Source organism: Rhopilema esculentum, unplaced genomic scaffold (genome assembly GCF_057945365.1).
Source record: "Rhopilema esculentum isolate cy_ngs unplaced genomic scaffold, ASM5794536v1 HiC_scaffold_34, whole genome shotgun sequence".
Lineage (NCBI taxonomy): Eukaryota > Metazoa > Cnidaria > Scyphozoa > Rhizostomeae > Rhizostomatidae > Rhopilema > Rhopilema esculentum.
The window spans coordinates 1,348,123-1,372,782 of NW_028300845.1; the positions used below are offsets into that span (position 1 = coordinate 1,348,123).

The following is a 24,660-nucleotide window of genomic DNA, read 5'->3' on the forward strand; positions in this document are numbered from 1 at the left end:
TTTGGATTGGGGGGGTGTCACACCCCCCCACACCCCCCCGGTAGTTTCGCCCCTGGGCAAATCTTAGAAAACTTGACCTACCTAACGCTTCTAATTATTTTTACTATAAATATGTTGACCACATTGGGGGGGGGGGGGGGGGGGTGGAGGAAGTAATTTCCCCAATAACAGTCGTTTGCGTTTCCACTCGAGGGGTTCACCTTCTTTGTTTATATGGCACAGTGCGTTTTGTTTTATTTTTTTATTTTCAACGCCGATAATTTCCTTTACGTTCTTTGCACCTAGTCTGTCTTTTTGTGTCATCTTTAACTAGTAAAAGCCTTTCCGTACGTCTCAGACATGATAATTTGAAGTTTTTATGTATTTAGGTAAGGTAATACTGATACATCTGGTCATAGAGGGGCATGATCCCCTGATATCAATTCAAGATCAATAGACCTGAGATTAGTTGGATGACTTCTGTTAATACCCTTTTCCATTATACATTAAAGGTAGGTTTAGCGATTCCGTCGATTCACCAACGAACCATGTTGATGATGCAGGAACATAGCCTAACGACTGATTTACACTTGTCCGAGGCCTGTTTCCTGACGAATCAATTTATCCCCTTAATTTGCAGAAAACAGCAAAAAAGAAACGATTTACCAATAAATAGAAATAATTTTGCATTATTGTACAATAAGCCTAGATTTAAAAAGCATTATAGGTCAGAATCATTCTACTAGAGTTCAGCTTGTTTGGAGGCTTTTGTTTTGGATAACTCTTGACGGAAGTATTCAATTGTCTTGTTAAGTCCAACTTGCAGAGGAACCTGGAAACAAAAATGGGAAAATATACCATGGGCAAAGTTAGTACAAAAGTTTTACGATATCATGCAAAAAAATATTAATTTCTCAAGAAGACAATGGCTACTGACCAAACAAAACGAGGTTACATTCTACTCTACCCTTAGCTTATGGAGTTATATCTCTCTATTCTTATGCCAAGAAAATGTATTGTGACATTGAAACATAGTGCCCTTTCGTGTAACAGATGCGGGTTTGATAAATATGCTGCTAATTCCCGTCATGTTTTTTCCGTCATGTCATACGTCATATGTCATATGTTATACGTCATATATATCATACGTCATATATCAGATCAGGCCAGGTCAGGCCAGGTCAGGCAAGGCCAGGCCAGGCCAGGCCAGGCCAGGCCAGGTTAGGCCAGGTTAGGCCAGGTTAGGTCAGGTCAGGTCAGGTCCGGTCCGGTCCGGTCCGGTCATGTCATGTCATGTCATGTCATGTCATGTCATGTCATGTCATGTCATGTCATGTCATGTCATGTCATGTCATGTCATGTCATGTCATGTCATGTCAGGCTAGGTCAGGCCATTGATAAATATTTCTTCTCACATTCTATAGCTTCCAAAGCGAGTGAAAATTTGCAATCAGCGATTGACTATCGCAACTACTCACCACAGGTTCCCAGCCAAAAAGCTCCTTTGCGCGTGATATGTCAGGCTTACGCCTTTGCGGGTCATCCTCCATTATAGGTCGGTTCACAATATCTGATTTACTTCCTACAAGGGTAAACATACACATAGTCAATTAGATAAAGGCATAAAAAGATTAGAAGAGAATCATTAACGATGAAAATGCAAATGAAAATATTTTGAAAAATAAAATTAAGTACATATCGTATATAACTGCGGATGAAGACTAGGCAACAATTTTCCTCACATGGATGTTGTTATCTAAACAATTTTATCTGTTCAATTCTTTTACCATATATAATCACGTCAGAAGACAAAAGTTCGTAATCCATTAAGTGCCTAAGTTTTTGGGGAAGTCAGAAAAACTGACAGCCGATGAGGGGGGGGGGGTATTTTTTGTTGGGGGCTTAAGCCCCGATTTCCACATACCGGTAGTCTGCATAAAATTCTTAAAAATGAAAAATTGTCTTTATTATTCTGTTTGCTTAGATTTTTAGAAATTTCAAGCCCAAGCGTTTTTATGAATTGCTAAAATAATGATCCCATAAAAAACCAATCTTTAACCCAAACCCATATTTTCACGCGGCGTTTCAGTAATGTAGCCTTTATTTTGGCAATGATTGGTAATTAAGCACTAAGTCGAAATAGTTCAACATTTACTTTGGTAGATAGTACCTCTATTAATTTTCACAGACAAGAACCTTTTTACAAGCGGTGCTAGTTCCATCTAATTCTATATTTTATAATTCGAGGATTTATGGTATCCCATTTTGGCTAACTATTAGGAAAATATGTCTATGTCTTGTTTTCAAGAAATTGATATTAAGAGAGTAACTGCAATGCTCACCAACAAGATCCCTTATCATCCTAGCGAACTCCCCGATGCTGTGCTCATCTGGATTTCCCTTAAAAAAAGATTAGTGTAAGACAAAAAGAACTGGCACTCTGCGAGGTTCTTCTTTCCCCTCGCTCCCGTTCAATGCAGCTCCTTCACAGTAGACATTTAAACAAGCAACCCTAAGATTTACAGTCCCTCTTGAAACCAATTGTTTTCAAGAGAAAGACTATGATTTTCTTGAGAAGTTGATTTCAAAGAATTTAGCATTAACACAACCTACCACATTCACTGGCTTTGTTGCATTACAGTTCATGAGCAGGACGAGACCATTTACCAAGTCACTGAAAAGAAATGACATTATCAAAACAGGAAAAACCTAATAAACACTTCATTTGACAATTTTTAGCATATTTATAACATACGGGCTAGCACTAATTAGACTAGCCAATTTATGAAATTCAATTTGATTTGTCTTGTAGACTATTTCAATTTTGCAGGGTCCTGAAACTGTTAATTGTTCCTCCGGACAATATGCTCAGGCTGACAAAAGCTTCATTAGATAACAATGAAAACAAGACCGGATTTGGATGTTTATTGAAGTTTGTTCTTTGGCCTTTCTCGGGGTCGTTGACCTTGTGACCACCATGTTTACTAGGCTTCATTGTAACTTTGATGTTCACGCCAATAAAACTGCCATAAAATAGCTGGAATGTCTAATTATAACAGCTCTGCTCTATGACTCTAAGCATTGAAAAATAAGTAAGCTATCGTCATCATAATCACAATGATGTTATGCCATTGGAGTTTAAAAAAAAGATAAATCTAGTACGAAAATTTGTCTTACCTAACATATTGAAAGGATCTTGTCTGCTTTCCTTGCCCATAAATCTGCAAATTTGAAATCATTTTAGCACATTCTTGTTTTCATCAAGACCATCATCGCTCATAGCATTTTTACGATAAATTAGTCCAAAGTTTCAGTTCATCAAATTAAAAGCTTTATTGCAATAATACTTCAGCATTGTTGCAAAATTACTGTAATGCTCATTGTAATTACTAATGTTGCCACTAATGTTGTACACTTTTACATTAACTTAACAAGGGAAATCACAGCACCGCTTCTTACAAGTGCCCTCTTGTGAAAAATAGTTCGATTGTTCTTTACATTCTGAACAATATAAACCAGAACATTTGTGTACCTGGACAAATTTGCATGCTAAATTCCGCCATTCGTTTTGGTACCCTATTGTTTAAGTGCTTGGGTACGTTTCTGTATAAACAAAATTGTCATGCGTTCGTGTACCCGGACCGTTTTGCATGCTAAATTCAACCTTTCGTTTTGATACCTAATTGTTTAAGTGCTTGGGTACGTTTTTGCATAACCAAAATTGTCATGCGTTTGTGTACCCCGACCAAAATGCATAAGGTTACCGAAACGCATATGGCACCAGCATCTAATGAAATACTTCTGCATTGTTGCCAAATTACTGGTGAGCCCATCATATCAATACTTTTGAAAATATCTTAAAGGTGGGAATCTTAAGTCCTAATGCTTCCTATTAACAAGAATTCCTCTTTTTTTTCCTAAAGACATTTGCTTTTGCAAGAGGATAAAACATATCCACCAAGAGATTAAAACTTCTAACAACGTCATGAGTTGCAAATTAAAAGAGCCACAGTCACATGTAATCAAGAACTTGGTTTATAATTTACCTACCGTTATTGGCTCTCCTTGAAGCGCTTGAAGAATAAAATTACTCACTACTCTCCCTAAAAAAACAAAACGAGTATTAATTAGATAGCAATTCAATCGGTAGATATAATTTTTCGCACTAGTGAGGCTTACTTCTGGATACATTTGGTTCCCTCTATACCTTGAGTTATCTATACAACTCCATCGAAGATAAATTTCAAGGGATAACAAACGAAACGAAAGATGTTATATAACCCTGATTATAATAGATGTTATTTGGGGCGTGAATACATAAGAACAATATAGATAACATATGCTTATGGAAAATACATAAAATATAAAGGTTATGAAAAAGCAGTTACTGCAATGAATTTAAAAAGCCAAAATAGAACTAAGTACTCTAGTAAAATGTGGAGCGACTAGAAACACTTACCATCATTCATATGCATCCTTGGACCAAAAGTATTGAAAATCCTTGCGATACGGATCTCTACTCCTTCCTAAAGCATAATACAACAGAAAAAGAAACTTACTAACTTGCAACGGCACGTATGCATTACAACTGTTTGATAATTGCTATAAGAAATACAGAGCAATCGATTATGTAAAGTGGTATGCTAGGTTTTTCTTTTGGTCGCAGAAAACACAGTTAATTGTATGTTAAAAAAGGAACGACAGTTTGCAGAGCCTGTTGTTGCAAATTTTAGAAATTTTAAGTTGGCTATATCGACTGTTTACTACCAAACATCTGAAATCAAAATATCGTCTTTTGTGTTCGGTTTTATCGCAATTGATATGAGTTCACAACTCGGAAAACTAAAAACACCAGCGTATAGTAAATACAGCAGCAAAAGATACAAGTGATATCGTAATACATCAAACCTGTTTATGGTATGCAAAGCACATTGTCTCTGCAACTCGTTTTCCTTCATCGTAACAAGCCCTAGGCCCTATGGGATTGACATGACCCCAGTATTCTTCATGTTGTGGATGAACTTCTGGATCTGCAAATCGACACAATATCTTAATACGTTATATGACAATCGAAACTACTGACATTATAGCATTGGATTTTATAACTGTCTTACCCTCTCCCCTCTTTATATTTCGGATTTGTATTCCTAACAATATTGGGGAAGCTACTTGTTTCAACAACCAACAATAACAAGAAGGATGACAAAACTTGTGCCATTATCAACAAATCAAGAAGAACATTAGGGTAGAAGAATAGGGACAAAAAATCTGCATCACATTTTTATGTTTTGGTGTATGGAACAAGACGATTGTAAGTATCAACTCCAATTCCACGCTCATCGTGATCATCAAGCAACTGTTTAGTTGCATTTAGCTGAAAACAACATAGAATTTACCTCCGTATACTTCAGAAGTAGAGGCCAACAATAACCTCGCCCGGACACGTTTTGCCAAGCCTAATGACAGAGGAAACACGTTATTAAAATTTTGAAAAATAAAACAAATGATTCAAAGAGGTGCAGATTCTTTGAGTTGACGAACTAAGCACGCAAATGAACGAAGGAGAGAAGTAAGCTCTACTTCAAGTTACAAAGAACGAAACATAAGCATTTCATCATATCCTCATATATAATATCAGAAACAACATCATTTTATTGCTTTGCTAACCGTCTACTTACCAAGCATATTCAGTGTTCCTATCGTGTTTGTCTTGATAGTCTTGGAGAAGCAAATAGAATAAGATATAAGAACGAAAATACAATGATCAGTTTTTGAAAGCTGCTTCTATTTTCAAAATGAATGTAGATTCAAGTTTATGAATTGCTGAAAGAAAACGTTATTCTATAAGTTTCAAGTCTCTAATGTCTCATACCAGCACTGTAGTACGCAAGGTTAGAAGTGACCTGCTTATGCATTTAAATTTTTCTTCGATTTGATATAATGTTTTTGCTATGCGTACCAAACTTTGACTACAGTTATAAAGTCAACCAATTTGAAAATGTTCTTACAAACATAACTGTTATTCTTTAGCTCCTATCGATTTTGGTTCAATCCTTAATCGATTCTAAAAGTTCTTCCATCAATCTTTCTTATGTATAGTAACAAATAATTATTAACACAATATCAAAGGCAAAGAGTCTTACTTTTATAGGGTTATACATATAATTTGGTGGTGAAGCAGGCGACGCAAGGTGATAGATCTGATCCACTGAAAAAGAAAACATTCAACAGCAATACAATACAAGTAAAATTACAGCATTGCATGTTGATATAATTATTCTTCTTGAAATTTTTACTAGGATCACAAATAAAAGAGTGAAAGCATTAGAATATGGTCACAGAGCTCTGAATTAGCTTAAGAATGATCTTGAAATTACACCAATGAAATGGCTGACTGAAACAGTCAGTAAAATCTGATTTTGATAGAGAGAAAATGTAATGATAAGAAAGAGACAAAGATAATAAAAAACAGTGAAGATATGCTTACAAAGAATACTGATAGCTTTTAAACAAAGTAGTCGATTTTAATAAAGACATATTTTTGCTAATGGCCTTTGAAAAATTTGTCTTTCACACTTGCAAAATACGCTTAGGCAACCCACAAAACAAAGTAGTCACTTTTTATCAAGACATTTTTTTGCTAATGGCCTTTGAAAAACTTGTCTTTCTCACACTTGCAAAATACGCTTAGGCAACCCACAAAACAAAGTAGTCACTTTTTATCAAGACATTTTTTTGCTAATGGCCTTTGAAAAACTTGTCTTTCTCACACTTGCAAAATACGCTTAGGCAACCCACAAAACAAAGTAGTCACTTTTTATCAAGACATTTTTTTGCTAATGGCCTTTGAAAAACTTGTCTTTCTCACACTTGCAAAATACGCTTCGGCAACCCACAAAACAAAGTAGTCACTTTTTATCAAGATATTTTTTTGCTAATGGCCTTTGAAAAACTTGTCTTTCTCACACTTGCAAAATACGCTTAGGCAACCCACAATAAGCAAGCTAGAAGTACTGTATTTCTGCCTTTTAAGCCAAGTTTGAAAATATTGAGGATGTCACTACTGATAACTTACCCTCAATATACAATGGTTCCACTACATCATGATTAATTAGCTCAAAATTTTCATGACCTATCCTGCAAGAAAACATAAAAAGCTTCATAAGTCTAAATCAGGAAACTAAATAAACTAAGGGAGGATTGTAAGAAAGACTTTTTAGTTTTGCATCACATCTCAAGGTCCTGAATACAAATACAAGTAAAGGAAAAGGTAAAAAATGTTAATTTTATGTTTACATACCAGTGTTCTACATTACTTTTTCTTCCAGTAAAAAAGTTGTCAACCACTGTAACCTTTAAAGATCAAACGTTAATATGCCAATTACTATTGAATACAAAACAACCATTGTAGGATTAGAAAACTACAACTTATTATTTAGCTTATATCTGATAGGATGGCTTAATAGAGTGTTACTGTTAACATAAGTCTGACTAAGAACCAAGAAAATTTTTAGAGTCAAAGACTAAGGAAGCTTCTATCTTTTTCTTTTAGTAATACATTTTCAAATTCACATCCTAATACAGGCTTAAAGTATAGTGGGAAGAGGAAGGGTGCATACCTTAATAGGTGCATTTTACAAAATAACAGCCCATAAACAGAATTATCTTCAGAAACAAGTAATAATTCAGTTGTAAATTGAGTTATTTACAAGCTTAATTAACACACACATCTAGCTGGTGTCATGCAGTTACAGGCCTCTCCGGGAATAAAAAAACTCACAGGCTAAAAAAGACCCCTGCTGGTTTGGCTATGTGGGCTATTTAGCCTTGGCAGAATTTGTTGTTTATCTATTTATATTTGAGTATATACAAGCCAACAGATAAATTACCTTGTCTACCTGTAAACATGACTTATCTTAAGAAGACAGTTTTGTGTGTACTACTCCAAAAAATGACAAAAAGAGAGTTTTTTTGCAAATTGGCAAGGCTTTTTGTAGAAATGCAAATTTATTGAGTAGTATCCAACGAAACTCATCTTTATTCAAAAAGATAAAGAGCAGTACAATGCTACTTAAAGGGTAATCGAAGATTAAGTTGATTCGCATCAAAAGTTCAAAAAAGAATAACTGAAATACACTTCTTTTCTATAAGAAATGAAGTCGACTTGGAGTACTCCAGTTTCATATTGGTATAGAAAATTCCAATACTTGTTCTTTCTTAAGAGTTTCTTAATCTGAAAACAGCATGGAAGAGCAAAAGAATAACATGATAAAAACTGACAAATAACATAGACATAATTCTCAAAGCATAAAGGGAAGGAGAAATGTGGATCAAAAGTAACGAGAGAGTTCAGAAAGGGTGAATGATTGGTTCTTTTTTTGACAAATTGCAACGCCGTTTATCTCTCACCCAGTTAAAGAGTCAAAGAGCAAAAGCGAGTTATTTCTGAAAGATTTTTAATTTTTTCCCATTGCCCAGTTTTTGTTTCTTGTAGTGTGTTTCTTATTAAAAAATCAGTGTATTCGTAACACAAATTTCGTACTTGACAGTGTCATGTAACAATTCTCATTCTTGCTATTTTACGCTATCTGTTGTTCCTTTCCTGCACACTAATTTCCTATTCCATTGCTAGTTTTAACAGGTAATACTATAGTTTGTTAACATTTGATGTCAAACGAAACAGACATTTCCTTTTTATAATGATATTAATAAAACCATATATCTTGTTATTTGACACAACATTATCTATGAATGCCCTGATATATAAGGGTTAGTGCTTAAAACATTGGAGAGTGGGACAAAAAAGATTAAATGAGAGTTTTGTTATAGCCTGTGTCCCCGGGAATGGCCTGCTGTTATAATGTTGCATCTTTTCTGAAGTTAATGTTTTCTCTTTTCTAATAAAATGAGAACATGCTGCACATGTGAACTAAGTAGAACCACAATTTTCAAAACTTTAGAGTTTAAAAGCAAAGTGGTGATAAAATATTAGTATTAGCTAAATTTACCTCATGACCAGCTAACATAAGTGCATCAGTCAGATGGGAACCAACAAACCCAGCACCACCTGTGACCTAAAAATTTGCAGAAGATTACATCTCTGACAAACAAAACAGTGAAAAACCATATAAATGTTTAACAGCTAGCAAATACTTTGGTAAACAATTTCACCAAACATGTACCAAAAGTATTCAGTTATGTATTGAAGACATCTGCTGCTGAGCTATCAAGGCAAAACATATATTTATGATGAAAAGCAAATATCAGATCCTTATAACAGAGAGAAGCTCTGAGACAAGTTTTTATAACACAAGTTTGATACTGAATTGATACATCACTTGACAATTGCCATACATTAAAATAGTAAAGGAACCAACCAAGATCCTCTTTCTCTCCTTTTCAGCAAGATAGTTGACTTTTGGATATTTGTTTTGACTATAAAAAGAAGATCATACAAAGTTATACAAAAACTATATCTATACTTGAGTGCTGCAACAGAAAATTAACAAAAATTAATAATGTAAAATGTAGTAAAGTCTTGAGTGATACAAATGTAATGTAATCAGAGATAAACTTAACCAGAGGTAATTTGAGAAAAACAAAGCAATAAAAATGCATACCTTTTTTCAAGCTCATTGATTCGCTTCTCTAGTGGCTCAATCATCTACAGAAAAGAAATGGACAATTACATACAACTACAGATTTGACACTGTCTTATTTTAACAGCATCCAATACATATTACAAAGGCTTCAGAAAGTAATTGCTTAAGCAAACAGCCCATTGTAATTTTGGGAATATCATTTCACACTTTTTGAATTTTGAAGATAATAATTTCACACCTTTTATACTTGACATAAACAAACATACCTGTTTTTTCAACTCTTCCATTTGCACTTGAAGCAAATGTTTAAGGCCTTTTGTTAATCTATAAGAGAAAATATAAAGCATTAAACTGCACCAAACTTTTCTTTTGTCCTACCTAGCGCTTTTAAAAAAGTATGCAAAAAAATTAGTGATGAGCCAAAACAAGGCAAAAAAATTCTTTAAAGTCAATATTATTTGGTGCACAAGGGTAATGAAACTTCATTTCGATTATTTTAGGATGGCATTTAGCACTGTCAACATACAAAAGGAACCCGGTAAGACAATGGGTGGCTTTTTACTACCATTTTGTATATTCAATGCTCCAAATAGTTTTATAAGTCCTCTCAACTAGGAATACTCCATGAACAGACTTGCATGAGTATTATCAAAGGTCTTCATTGCATATTGAAAAACTATTTGGATTCTGTTATTGGACTCTAGGTTACAAGCAGAGTGGCTTATTTTCTAAAATCCACTCTTGTGGTATTATATACCGTAGATATTCTCAAAAAACATGAGTATCATTAAGATTCAGCCATATATCTTAATGGATGTAACCTATCATTTATTATCTTCATCCATTTTTTTTTCACACAACATTGCTGAAATGGTAGGACCATATGGAGAATCAACAGCTCAAAAATAGTCATTGAAAACTATGTGAGAGAAAGCACAAAGGGAAGAAAATGCAAAAGCAATCCTTTAGGGGAAAATAGTATATGGTTGGTAAGTGCAATTTTAAAAAAATGTCTGGAGAATGTCCCTTGTTTTGAGTGATATCATTTAATAACAAAACATAATCAGGCCTGGCTGTTTGTATTTTCATAGGTGAGCTGTGAATCGCTCCCCTCATTTGCTGAGGCGAGCTAAATCAGTAACACATAGAATGTACTTTAAAGACAATCAACAAATGACTTAATAAGCCCCTTTAGTATCTGTGGGTTGCCTTAATGTAATAGCCTCAGTCAGGAGTGTCATGTTTTACTTCTTTCAATTTGTATTTGCTTTAACCGTGACTTAGGCACCCCCTTTACTTGAAGTATTCATAAGAACAGACTCTTTTAGTTTTATGTAAAGCTGGCACAACGCAAAAACAACAATTCTCTTGCCAAACAATCTTTTTATTGCACAGAATTTGAAAATGGCTTTGAAAAAAAAATTAAAAAAAGCTGAAGTTATACATCTAGCACTCTTCAGAGAATAAAACGTCAGAACATAGATGGAAAACTCTACGCTAAAATACCCAGTTTTGGATCTAAATAGGCCAATCAGGAAACGCAAGCACATAACTGTCGAGGTTATGTCTACACAAAAGCGGTCGGTCATGTTTATATAGTAGATAGATTCGCAAACTGCTAGATGGAACGATGATCAGGCTTTGCCAATAACGCGAAACATGTCGCCGTTATAGTTTTTCACCCAATCTGGGTTTTTTCAGTAAATACCGCTGGATAGTGGAATTCCATGTTTTGGTTGTCGTTTTTGATCTGCAAGACAGAGTACCTTGTTCTCTTTGAGGGATAGTTTTGTTTCTATTGCTGGAAGGGACCTGCTGTCTTATTATATCTCCAATCTACAATTCCTACCAATTTCTTCGACTTTCCTTCCAAAAATATTCCTGTTTTATTAAGATTGAAAGGTTCTAATCGCTACAAACGTACTTTCCCGTTAACTATCCTTTTCAGAATAGATCGAAGTTTATGCCTACCATAAAAACCGCTCAACAAGCATAAAGTTAATTGCAAAAAATGCAATGACGGGAGAAATTGCTGTTACAAAAATAAACCAATTAACCCTTGTACGTTTTCAGGGTTCTCTGAATAGGAAAAGGGTAAATGGATGGAAATTTTAGGGGAGCGATTCTCCCTTCATGTTCTGTTTAGGAGAGCAATTCATAGCTCGCCTCAGGTTGCGAGGGGAGCGTGGAGGCGAGCGCGAGCTATCGCTCGCCTCAAACGGCCAGGCCTGCATAATCAATCAGTATATTTAAAATCAAAACAAATCATACTTACTTTGGTAATACACTTTCGTTCTTTGTTAAACCAAAAGGCACTGCAAGGAAAAAAATTATTGATGTCAAAGATTTTATCAGCTAAACCTAACATGAAAAATTTGAAAAATCAGTCAATGTCAAAGTAAAATTAAATATTCAGAATATATTTACTATCAATAGATATGTCCTAAAAAAATTAGCTTTTTATCTTTATATATAAATATACCATGGATGCCAAGTTAATATTTCTAAAGGCTCTATTGTTTTACTTAACAACTTCCTATCACCTAAACGGTCCTTTTATTTTGTTTTTCCTGAAATACCCAAGCCTCAAACAAAAGCATGAAAGTAGCTAGATCTGTGACAAAATCAGATATTGCATCATTCCTTACAAAATGAAATGTTTTAATTCAAGGTAAGGATATTTCCTTTGCGTTAGGTATCCTAGCTGGAAGCTTCTTGCTAAATTGAAAGTATACAAAAGCAACCTTCTTCAAACCATATTAACAGTTTTATACTCAACAAAAGTCCAACACAGAGTGATAGGAGCCCTTTTACAAGCTGGAAAGAGGAGAGGGGGGCTAGGCAAGTGAAATACTTGTAGCAAACGATGTTGCAAAGTTTTTCATTTTGCAATAAATGGTAACCCATTAGTAAGCATATTTAGGCAAAATTCTTTACAAAGTAACAAAACTTATAGGGGTTTTATTTGGTGTGCTATTATTGTCTCAATTTCATGTTAATTAAACATAAAGTTTTGCATTTGAAAGTTGTCTTGATTAACACAATTGAAATTCTAAATATTTCATTACTGGATTTATTCTAGATGAAAAAAAAGGAACCTAACCAAAATCTTGGAAAAGAAAGTAATAAAGTTGCTTCACAGAACTGTCACGTTTTTAGGAAGTAAGTAATTTTCTTCACTTTGTCAGTCTGAACATCGAATTCACAAAATTTATCATACAATAGAATAAAAGTCTCAATATCATAACAAGTGCAGTGCTTGGTTTTGAGTATTTGAGAAACTGTGCTATCCCTCAGTATAAAAATAAGATAAATTTATATAAGATATCAATATTTATTACATGAATTAAAATAACTAAAAATCTTACCAACAAATAAGGCAAATACACAGACACCAAAGAAAATAAGTACTAATTTCCCTTGAGATAGGGATAATGCATTTATTCGAAATGCCATTGTATTGTCAATAATTCTGTTATCGATGGAAATATTGCTGGTCAGACACCTTGAGGTGATTGTTCAAGCAAGATATGTTGGATCCAAGAATTCACCTCCAGTTGAACATCATCATGTAAAAAAGTGGTTTATATTGAGAAGACCACCATCAACCAGAGTGCTACGCTTTAGCATAGGCCAACGTAAAGTCAATGCCAAGCTGAGCTGTTACCACAGTGAGTTCTTTAACATTAGAAGAATTTCCACTTCTGTCTTTCATGTGCTTATAATGACTGCTTTTGTGCACTTTGTTTTTCTTATTTCAAACAAACCAACAATAATAAGACCGCTATTGAACAACACATGTCTACGTTTCCGCCATTGTTTGAATTATTTTCGCAAACTAGTAACTGGTCCGCAGTTTAGCTTTCATGTTCGATCAACTATCGTTCGACCTGGTCCACAATTTATAATAAGGACCCTAGGACGGGCACAACTTCAAATTCATTGTGTAATTTTACAACAGTTACTTACTAGTATGGAATTGCGTAAAGATATAAGAAAAATGTATAGTTTGCTTTAAAAATTGTATATCATACCATAACATATCTTTAATTAGACAGAGGTGTTGTCTAGGACACTGAGATAACCCAGGTTTTCGGGTCACGTGACCTATGCTATCTGGATAGAAATTATAATAGTTGTTGAGTTAAAATTGACAAATTCTTTAAGAATTTCAAGAAAAACTTTGTAAATAATTTAGCAGAACAAAATTCGGCGAAAAGGGGAATATAAGTCGACACTCTGTGCTTTATTTCCGCTAAAAACGGTGGGAGGGGGAGTGGGGGCGAAATGGAAAGGAAGCCATAATAATCTTATAACAATCTGAGAAATCGACATTAACTTCTTTGATTTTTTTTGGATTAAATTAAATAATTATTATCTACTTAAAACTTCTTTGGCATGCTGCAAAATTGAGCCAAATTGTAAACGGCTTTGGAAAATGAAGAAGACTTGACTGAAGAATTCATTAACCCCTCAAAAATAAACTGGAGGAATTCAAATAAAAAAATAAAGGACCTGTTTCCATTTGGTTGCTTCAGCATTTTATTTCTTGACGTAATTTTTCAAAATATTTATAAAAAATAAACACAAATTATGATCAATTTCAGAAAGTTTTGAGAATTTTTCAGCTGAAAACATTTATTTGCTCTACATGAAGGACAGTATATTATTGACTCACTTTGACTGACATTTTCACGACATTGACACGACATTGACACGACATTGACACGACATTGACACGACATTGACACGACATTGACACGACATTGACACGACATTGACTGTACATATTGTTGAGTAGTGTTGAAAAACATTGTAATAGCGAATGGCCCTTGCGTTCAATAATCTTATTCGATCACAAAAACCATATTCAAAAGAGCGTAGATTTGAAGTTTGCTAAGAGATTACTGTTACTTTGTTTATTTTCATATGGTTCAAAAAGTTATGAACAGGGACCAAATTACAGGGGTTTGACGGGGAAATAGCCTGTGCTCATATGACCATGTATCAGCCAATTCCTGGCACATTGTTTGAGGGGGGGGGGGGGGTACCTTTTAATGCTCTTTTGGGATATATAGTCAAAATTGAAAAATTCTAAAAATAGAATTTTTCTGACGTCATCCCAAAAGAACTTTAAAACATTGAATAAGACTATCTATTTCTCTGACTGCTTGCCAAAATCTCCGATAGATAACATAGCTGAACTTCTGGATAGATGTCTTTGTCATCCATTACCCACTAAACAAGCAAAAGCACGGGCCTGGTGGTTGATCCTTGAGGTGCACCACACAGCTCACTCTTAGCTCTTACTTCCAAAGCCAAGACCATATTGCTGCAGTAGTTACAAGATTTGAATCTAACATAAATGCCCCAATCCTATATGCATCTGATTTTCAAATTTTCTCTGAAGTGAAATGACTTGAAACAAGCAAAAAGCAGAGCAGTTATTATATTCATGGGAGCTCTTTAAGGTACTAAGCAGTGATAAAATGCGGGAGATGACTGAATGTATACTCTCTCGAATCCCACCATCCACGAATCTTGGCAACTCAATAGATTTCTAGTGAAGTTGACTCATAGTTTGGTACCAGTCACTTAGTCACTCATCTTTTGCTTGCCTGGTTCTAGTTGAATTGAATTGAATGGACAAGCACCGAAAGATGGCGACTATGAAGACAATGAGCTCTGGATTTTGAAGGTAAATAAAGTGCCTTTGCCGCCGAAAACAAGGAGATTTTCCTCGCTTCTTTAATTTCATTATATGATGTGATGCAAAAGAAACAGAAAGAGGTTTCATACTCTTGAGTCAACCTTCGTATCGCCATGTCACATCAATCGGTGAGTCTTGCCTTGTTATCCTCTCGTTGCTTCCTTCTCCTTTGGCCTAGTATGAAGCTCGATACATTTCTCGCTTACCTTTAACCTAGAAAAAAATTCAAGTTCATTATCATGTCTGTTCGAGTCACAGGGATTGTTTATTATCCTTACAAATTGAAATTGAATTTAGAGAGTATAGAACATAATATTATCAGCGGAATCAAACCGTTATCGAAAATTATGATAATTTTTGGCAAAAATATTTGGATGTCATAAGGTCTTCCCGTGCGTGGTATCAGTTTACTGTTTTAAGCCAGAGGTTCCGTTTACTTCCGTGTACCAAAAGCTTTGACTTGAAAGGCATTTCCCAGGAAATATACATTATTAGGAATTGACACATCTGCCTGTTTCTGTGAAATGCCATCTCCATAAACAAAATAGCTTTAGAATCTCACACTTGATTGAGTAGAAGTTTCGAAATATTTTGTTGATTCATTTATAAATGCGTTTGTTTTGCTTTGTTAACTGAAACAGATTATAATTTGTTTACTTTGTCTGCACAACTGTTACACAAAGCCATTCTTTTTAACACTTTTCCAGTTTATCAAGTTCTATCAGTTTCTCAAGAATGCATGATTCTGTTATCATAATTCATCAGAAGCATCAGTTATCCACCTTTTTCGAATTAATAAAGTTCTTGGTCAACAAAAAAGCCTCTTTGACACAGGCCTTGCAAGCGTGGACTTCATCTCCCCTTATGATGTGGCATATTGCAAAGAAAACAATGTGTTTGCATGGGTTTTATATATAATAGCTGTTCGCAAAAAGGACAATTTGTAGTTGGTCTGTGCATTGTACCATGCAATACTTTATGTCATCAAACCAAATGTTAATGGTAACCAAATATTTTTACAAGAATTTTTTTTCATTCATTAGCACATGCACATTTAGATGAAAAATGATATAATTTGCTCACCTAATAGCCAGCATGAAGTTTAGATGGATGATACATTAAGACAAGTATCAGTGTAAATAGGGACTTTAATTATGTTTTTGTATGTATATATAGCAATAACTTTTTGTCATACCCCTTTGCCTCCTTTTAGCTATAGTCTTCTGAGAATCTATCTCCTCGTGTGCAAACAACATGACTATTATTTTCTTATTAGAACTGCAGTTATATTAACATGATTCATAAAGTTACAATGGATTCATTTTTTTTTCAATTTAACAAACTCAGACAATTAGAAAAAACTTTATTAAGAAAGATTGAAGGCTGGAGGTGAGAACAAAAATTCTTGAAAAACTGAACCTGAAATAAATTTTTTGATTCAAAATCTGTGTTCAAAGTATAATTATTCATTTTATCAAATTATTATTGTTATTTTTAAAAGACTAAAAGAAATCGACTTGACCCAGAACAAGTATTCACAATTCAACAAAAGATTGGAAAGGGATCATTTGGTGAAGTTTTTAAAGGGTAAGTTAAATGTTACTTGATCCTATTATTTTAGCCAAAAGAACCTACCAAAACAACCATAGGTAGACTTTCTGTTCACACTGGAACTGCTGGATCCGTACCAATTTGGATCACTCTTCAAGGTTTACCTGTAGGATCCATATCTTATCAGGAACATTGTATACCAAAACAGCTGCAGATTGGGTACAAGACTGCAAAGGACCAGTGATTTCATATGTTGCAATATTTCATAAACTTTACAAAACACTTAACAAGCCAATAGTATACATAGATGCCATATCCAGACAATTTTATCCTTGCAAGATATCCTGTTTAGAACTTCAAAATGGATTGGTTCCTCTTGAGACATGCATCAGTGTAAATGGGAACTTTACTTTAGAATAATGAATTTATGTTTTTGTAGCCATAGCAATAACTTAAATCATTTGAAATAAATTCAGTTATTTCAAACAAAAATTAGAAAGAAACAATTAGAATGAGTAAGTTAACTTGCTACCTTTAAAGAAGAAATACATGATATGTTTTAGATATTGCTTTGATTTAGATATGAGTCAGGGGAATCAATATATTTGTCACCAATCTCAGTATTTTTTATTGTTGAAACAAGCTTATAGGAACACTTCAAATTCCTCAGAGAATCACCATCAAAAGGCAACACTGTATACACAGCAAGTATACTGATTGTGAATTGCCAAAAAGCATTAACTTAGAGAGAATATGATCAGGACATACCTAAGCAAATTGCGTTCTTCTAATCTTCATTAACAACCTTAATATTATCAAATTTTTATTCTAGCAAAATTAGATCTTTCTTGTATGAAGAAATGCCTCACAAATAATTGATTGGTGGATAATGGTGTAAAAAAATTTCTCAACACATTCCTCAATAATTTTGTTTTTGGTTTTACAGAGTTGATAACAGAACAAATACAATTGTGGCTATAAAGATCATAGATCTTGAAGAGGCTGAGGATGAAATTGAAGACATTCAGCAAGAAATCACAGTTCTAGCCCAGTGTGACAGTGATTATGTCACAAAATATTATGGATCCTACTTAAAGGTTTCTTTTAATTTCTACATTAAACATTGCTTATTTTACAACAGAACCCCAATTTCATTTTTGTATCAACCTAAACCTAGAAGATGAGGACAAAATTTTTGCTGACAAAGTGGTGATTTTAGCTCTACTAAAGTTCTTATAATAAAATAGATTACACATGCTAATCTCAGTTTCCTTAGATTACTTGTTATCCCAGATTTAAATAAGACTTACTATTGCATATATCAATTATAACTGAAAATCAAAAGTATCAGGGATAATTTTATCTTTTGTATTCAACGAATTGAAAAATATATTTGAGAAAAATGTTGTCTTAATAGTAATGACTGTTTTTTGTTAAATGTAATGGCCATTGGTTGCCAAACTGTTTTACTCCCCATCCTAACATCACTAAAGTGTTGTATTGTTCGAAGATGTCAAGTGATGCATATTTTAAACTTTTTATCAGAATATAGAAAAAAATTGACAAATCAAGTCCAAGTTGAACTAAAGGTTTAAATTCTAATTCTGTATTAGGTACAATGTCCAAACATTTATTTATGTAAACATTTTCTGTCTAGGGCACAAAATTATGGATCATAATGGAGTATCTTGGAGGGGGTTCAGCCCTCGATTTGGTGAGTTTTGAAATGTTTGCCAGAGTAAATTTTGGCTTGTATTGGCTTTTTATGACTAAATTTTATGTTTTATTTATTTATTTTATTTACTTATTTATATGATCAATAGTAAGATATCCCTTTTTTCACTTAGGACGTCATTTCTTAAATTATGTCACTTTGTATTAAGTGTGTCCTTGTGCATCTTTTTTCTTTTCTATGCATCTTTATGTGTCACTATTTTTGGCTAGCTGCCTTATCTTTTCTTTGTAACTTTTGTTAAGAAATTTTCTAAATTTTGTTCTGTTTAGGTAAGCTAGAAAAATCAGCCAAAATAAAAAAACCACAGGTTCAAAGGATCCAAGTTTTGGATATTTCAAAATGACAACAAAGATGAAAAAAACAAAAATGAAAAAACAAGAATAATCAAAAGAAGGATTAAATATCAATAAATATTTGTAACCTTTAGCTGTTGATAAAATGTAACAATGCATTTTTTTGTATCCTCTCAAATACTCAAGCTACCTTTTCATTTGGTTTAGATGAAGGCTGGACCCTTTGACGAAATTTACATAGCAGTTATACTTAGAGAAGTTCTCAAAGGTTTAGATTACTTACACAACGAAAAGAAGTTGCATCGAGATATCAAAGGTATTTATCATATTTTGCTTTCAATTTTTCGTATTGTTTGTTGCTACAAATCTCGGTTTTTTTAAGTCGAGAGTTGTATAAAATAGCATTTTTTCACCCACGTTGTTAATTTGCTTCGAAGGAAACAATTCTGAAGTTATCGTTACAGTCATTGTTGAAAATATTCAAACGCCCACTTAACTAGATTTTCGCCCTCCCCAGTTGAGGTGTTATTAAATTTTAATGTTTGGTATTTATTGGTGGAAGCGCACCGACAAAAGTTTTATTAGCGAGAGACAGTGGCAAATTTAGTTGCAGCGCTGACACTGTTTAAAGTGTTTTAGGGGCTCAATATTTTGTTTAAAACTGCTTTCCGTGGGCTTTTAAGCTTATTACACCAGTAACGCGTTTCAAATTTGATGGAATTTACGTCCGTCTGCGGCTGCAGCTCTCCACAGTCTTAGATCCAGGCATAACTGCAATGGTTATACAATCGTCGAATAGACGAAAAAAAGTTGATTTCTCGCACGCTTAACGGCATTTTCTGTCCCAGTCTCATAGAGTAAGCTAAGGCGCACCTGATTGGTTATTTTCAACCAGTCATTGAGTTTTGTGTCTGATTTGTTTCGTTTCGACCAATCACCTTATTTTTTCTGTTCTGTACTGTCCCTTCGTTATGATTTATGTACTTTGTTGACCACTCCCTATCCACATTTTTTTTACGATTTAGCTGCAAATGTTTTACTCTCTGAAAATGGCGACGTAAAATTAGCTGACTTTGGGGTTGCTGGTCAACTTACCGATACGATGAATAAAAGAAACACTTTTGTTGGCACTCCGTTCTGGATGGCACCAGAAGTTATCAAGCAATCTGCTTACGATTCTAAGGTAAATGGAATTCATTTCCTTTTTAAAAGCATTTTAGGGTGATCTTGTTAAATTCCATTTTTTTGAAATTAAGAACACAGACAATTTCAGTAATTAAAAGCAGTGATATTAAGCAAGAAAAGGACCAATAAAAAAACGCCTAAAGGCAGTTAATTTTGGTAGGATATGACCGCCGATCCGCAATTAATGTCTGTTATATGTAATTGCCTACAAATCTCAGTAGATGACAGTATTCTCATTAATCAACTGAACGGTTAAAATGTTTACAGTCCTTGCCAGAAGTCCTTAGGCTAAAAATGCGTTTGTCTGTAACAGTTGCTAGCCAGTATTTTTCAAAGGAGAGAGGGAGATATCTCTGGAAGTATTCCTAATTTTTAGCGTTTTGCATCAAGACATTTAACAGATGTCTGCATAACCAATCATACAAGTATTTGTCACATTGCTACCGTCTCAAGATGTCCGGTTTAATGATTATGTTTTCCTTTGCTGTAGGCGGACATATGGTCGCTTGGTATTACAGCCATAGAGCTAGCAAAGGGTGAACCCCCACATGCAGACTTACATCCAATGAGAGTCCTATTTCTTATTCCAAAAAATAACCCTCCAGAGTTATCTGGCAGCTTCAGTAAACCATTCAAAGAATTTGTTTCTCTCTGCTTAAACAAAGATCCAAGCGAGGTAAGTTTGTAGAAAGTTCATAACTGATTTATATTGTACTTTGTGTCCCTTATGTATTCTGGTTTCCTTGATGATTAAGAAAATCGTCCTAACTAACTTTGCTGTGAACAGTAGCAAATAAAATTGATTCACTTTTCTTAAAAGGTATTAAACTTGGATTCAGAATTGTGAGAATAAAATGTCTCAGGAGAGATTCTACAAATCATATCAGAGACACGAGTCCGTGGTGTTTCTGTTTCAATAGTTTGTTACCCGGTTATGTCTTTATATGAATATTACTCATAAAGTTCCAATAATTTTTCAGAGACTCTCTGCGAAGGAACTGCTCAAACACCGATTTATAAAGACGGCAAAGAAAACAGCAATATTAACAGAACTTATAGAGAGGCACGCTCGGTGGAAAGCAGAAGGAGGGGAAGATCTAGACAGTTCAGACGACGAGGACAGGTTTGTAATGCCAGGATACAGCATTGTTTTCCGACGTGCTTAATTCCTTAGCCGAAAATTTGGAATTTGGAACCCGCCAAACAAAGTTGGAAGAGTTTGCTCAATTTACAGGAAATTTCAGATTTATTTCCTATAGTGATTGTAAAAAAGCTGAGAATTTCTAAATATTTATACAGCTTAGATTTTCCTCTGTAGAGTAAAACTCCAAAGTAAAATCTGTTTCTATAAGAACCTATCTTACAGGGTTTAGAGGATGTTTAACACAATTTGTTCGCTCTTAGTTTAAAGAAAGGGTTTTTTTAAAACGATGAAGTGTAATTACAGCTATTTGATTTAATCAATTCATCCTGGCTGGAGATCGGAAATCATCAGTAGTATTTTTCCTGTTAAGCCGAATTTCTTTTGTCAAAGGCGCGATCAAAGGTCTTCCTAAATAAAATTTTTTTCTTCTAAGAATCAAGCTTTATTTCCTTTACCTAGCGTTTCATTATGAAGCAGGCACTACTTTTTCTGCATCAAATCTTACTTTTTTGCATCAAATCCTACTTTCAATTTTTCAGTGAAGGCACTACACGTTCTCAGGCCGATCAACCGACTTGGATTTTTGATACAATAAAATCATCGCCGAAAACGAATTCAGAACTCGACAAGATGAATGATGACCGGGGGATAAACTCGCCAAAAACTGGAAGGCCCGAGAGACAACTATCAAAATCCTTGAAGAAACTCTTACCAGTCCTGGATGCGGTATGCTTCTTTCTTTTCATTTTTAGTTTAGTAATTAATACCAAACGACAGGTATTTTTAGTCCGTATATTGAAGAAATTTTTTATGTCAATGCAAATCAAGAAAAAAATGTTGGTAACCTTGTTTCCAATATCGTTTTTGATGTCATTACTTAGTGCATAGCCCCTAGATTCTTTCTACTAAAGTAGCGGCCATCTATATGACTATATCATTATATACTAGTTTTATATAGCCTTTATGCAGTTGTAGAAGGACGTAATCTTTAAAATGGAGAAAAGAGTCTGTTTTTTATTGCATCTATTTGAGCTGGTGCTACAATGGATAAACAAGCTTTCATTCTAATAAAGTTCTTTATTGTTGCATCTACTCTGCACTTTTATGCTTGAACCAAGTTAAGCTCCATTGTTTAAACACGGTTTTGCCTTGATGTTACCTAACTGAACAACCTTGCCATCAGTATTGTATGTTCAAGCTGCTTGTTTGGGGAATTGTATATCTAAAAATTTTTAGAACCATTTCACAATAATAGGTAGTATGAAGTAGCGTTCATATCATTACCAGTTTCATATAAAATTTGTAGCTCAAAGTCAAACACCAGTCTAAAAGTTCAATTGTTGAAGATTTGGAGACAGTCATCCAAGATACGGACCGAAAATGTCCCGGAATCTGCGATGCTTTCGTTGGAGAGATCACGGATATCGTCAGAAGGTCAGTTTTGTTTTTCGACTTTTCGATATTGTTTGTATTGCATTATTCCTAAATATTTGAAAACTATTCCAAAACAATACACAAAAGCAAATGCTTAGGGGCAGTAATCTAGCATAAAAATTTTAACTATAAATGACAAATGGTATAAGAAGTTTTCACCTGAAGGGCTGAAGAGCGTAGCCACAAGCTAAATTGAATTAGTATTGTTATTATTATTAGTTGGTGCCATACATAGCTTAAAAAGCTAATTCAAACCAACTATTTACATTTCTACAAATTATAAAATTAAAACATAATCAGAAGAGAGAAATAATAAAAATTCGAAGACTTTTCAGCAAAATCTTATCTATTCTTTGTCGTGTTCTTAACTTATCTTATTTGAACTTGGAAAGACTTTGTTTGTTGAGAACCAAGGACTTTTGTTTTTTCAACGTTTGACATTCGTAATATTTTTTTCGTAGCCATGCAACTAATAATCGAAGATAGCCCAGATATGCGAGAAATACCACTAGCAACGTCGTTGAAAGCTCAATAATTTCGATTGAACGGCAAGGGAGAAGATTTTGGCAAAACATGTTTTTTTACGAAAAGCATATGTCCAGGACCACAGATCCTGTTATAAATCGCTCTCTATTGCATCGTAAGGACAGTGACATTTCATAATCAGAGTTTGCAAAGAACAATCCATTTTTGATAGTTAGCTGACACAGCATCTCCGTATTGTTTCTATGTTATGATCAAATTTTACCTAAGAAGCGAACTCGCTTGTTTTATTCTTTAAATATTATAATCTATAAAGCAGATGCTATTTGAATTGCAAATAGCATTTTCCCCTTAAATTAAACTTTGCGATACGTGTCTTTTTCGATGAATCTCGTGCATAACTTAACAAAATTTCATAGATTGGTAAGCGGTTTGTATATATTATCAGCTATATTTTTAACTGCACGTTTTCCCCATAGCTGTTACCCTATCGCATTTACAGTTAAAGTAATTCCGAGTCCTTGTTTTTCCCTAAACCATTTTCCATCCCTCTCATCTCACCGAAAACTATATTCCACCTTTTATTGCTGATTCAAAGCAATTTTCGACGTACTTAGTGCCTTTGAAGGGTTCATTAAAGCGCCTACAGAATACAACATTAGAAGATTGAAACGTATGCGTTAATTCTTGAAAATGGCAGCTAATATTGCCATGTCAATAAAGTTTGTATAGTTGCGTATTTTGCCGTTCTTATATTTTTCTCAAATTTGCCAAATATTAACCATATATTTACACTGTGTATAGCAAGTATTTTTCTCTTTGAAGAGACACCATTATCGAGGTTTCCATCACATTCTGCCTTCAGCTCATTTTTTTCTTTGAGGAGGTCATAATCTTTATTTTGTAGTTTGCTCATTGAAGAATCTTCTAATAACATGTCTATAAATATATTGTTTGAATTCCTAAGTACTCGTTCTATTGTTGGTTTCTCAGTTGATATCAATACAGCTGGTTTAAAATTGTATTTAATATCTGAATTCCTTGCATTAAATAGCCTTGTGTGTTTTGAATTTCATTTTTGAAGCAGCAATAGTAGCTCATCGAATCTTCCTCTTTTAAAGATGTTTTCAAATAATTATGTGTCATTTAGTCGTAGTCTATCTGTTTACAATGTCTTGAGATTCGTGATATTATTGCATTACACGTGGACTCGGGCTGATTGATACCTCATGTAAAGGCAACACCCATGATTGAGTCAACTCCCGTCTATGCAGCTAAAGAACATTGGAAGTACAGTTTCATTGAGCGGCGTTTGGCCTTCATCTCTCCTCGACATACAGTTTGACTCAAGGGACAGGGGAAGGCTAAATTACCGAATAAATTTGACAATGTCATCTTAACCTTGATTGAACGAAATTTACTCATGTTAAATAGACGACAGGGTATGACCTTTTTGTGCCCCTCGGGTTCTAGTTTTTGGCACAGATAGCACGATCGTGGCGTTTGTGCTCACTGCAGAATTGCTCGAATAAGCAGTATATTGT

The 24,660-nt window shown here is 34.2% G+C and overlaps 2 protein-coding genes across 3 annotated transcripts; one reads left to right on the forward strand and one right to left on the reverse strand.

Annotated features, from left to right (window-relative positions):
* Positions 1–640: 640 nt before the first annotated feature.
* Positions 641–13,420, reverse strand: LOC148957337 (UDP-glucuronic acid decarboxylase 1-like). Of its 2 annotated transcripts, none has more exons than XM_089115532.1 (19): positions 13,087–13,420; positions 11,857–11,896; positions 9,848–9,905; positions 9,600–9,643; positions 9,357–9,414; positions 8,988–9,053; positions 7,280–7,332; positions 7,055–7,116; positions 6,123–6,187; positions 5,658–5,697; positions 5,376–5,435; positions 4,888–5,009; positions 4,439–4,505; positions 4,030–4,082; positions 3,157–3,200; positions 2,593–2,653; positions 2,322–2,379; positions 1,458–1,561; positions 641–811 (listed from the first exon to the last, which is right to left on the reverse strand). In XM_089115532.1, exons 3-19 carry the CDS (start codon positions 9,866–9,868, stop codon positions 722–724), a joined length of 1,068 nt encoding a protein of 355 aa, XP_088971658.1. In that variant the 5' UTR covers positions 9,869–9,905; positions 11,857–11,896; positions 13,087–13,420; the 3' UTR covers positions 641–721. The 2 variants fall into 2 exon arrangements, with proteins under 2 accessions (XP_088971658.1, XP_088971657.1); XM_089115531.1 differs by having other exon boundaries at positions 12,950–13,420.
* A 1,779-nt stretch (positions 13,421–15,199) lies between these two features.
* On the forward strand, positions 15,200–24,263 carry LOC135684838 (serine/threonine-protein kinase 26). Its single transcript, XM_065200520.2, has 11 exons — positions 15,200–15,419; positions 16,793–16,878; positions 17,789–17,939; positions 18,500–18,556; positions 19,078–19,186; positions 19,896–20,053; positions 20,546–20,731; positions 21,036–21,178; positions 21,739–21,925; positions 22,506–22,633; positions 23,095–24,263. Exons 1-11 carry the CDS (start codon positions 15,405–15,407, stop codon positions 23,117–23,119), a joined length of 1,245 nt encoding a protein of 414 aa, XP_065056592.2. The 5' UTR covers positions 15,200–15,404; the 3' UTR covers positions 23,120–24,263.
* The last annotated feature ends 397 nt before the right edge of the window (positions 24,264–24,660 follow it).

Coding starts and splice junctions, on each gene's coding strand:
- LOC135684838 (XM_065200520.2), top strand. Junction 19,187..19,895: donor GTTGCATCGAGATATCAAAG/GTATTTATCATA, acceptor TTTACGATTTAG/CTGCAAATGTTTTACTCTCT. Junction 22,634..23,094: donor ATCACGGATATCGTCAGAAG/GTCAGTTTTGTT, acceptor TTTTTTTCGTAG/CCATGCAACTAATAATCGAA.
- LOC148957337 (XM_089115531.1), bottom strand. CDS start 13,037: ATGGCATTTCGAATAAATGCATTATCCCTATCTCAAGGGAAATTAGTA. Junction 7,333..8,987: donor TTATGTTAGCTGGTCATGAG/GTAAATTTAGCT, acceptor TGATCTTTAAAG/GTTACAGTGGTTGACAACTT. Junction 4,083..4,438: donor AAGGATGCATATGAATGATG/GTAAGTGTTTCT, acceptor TTGTTTTTTTAG/GGAGAGTAGTGAGTAATTTT.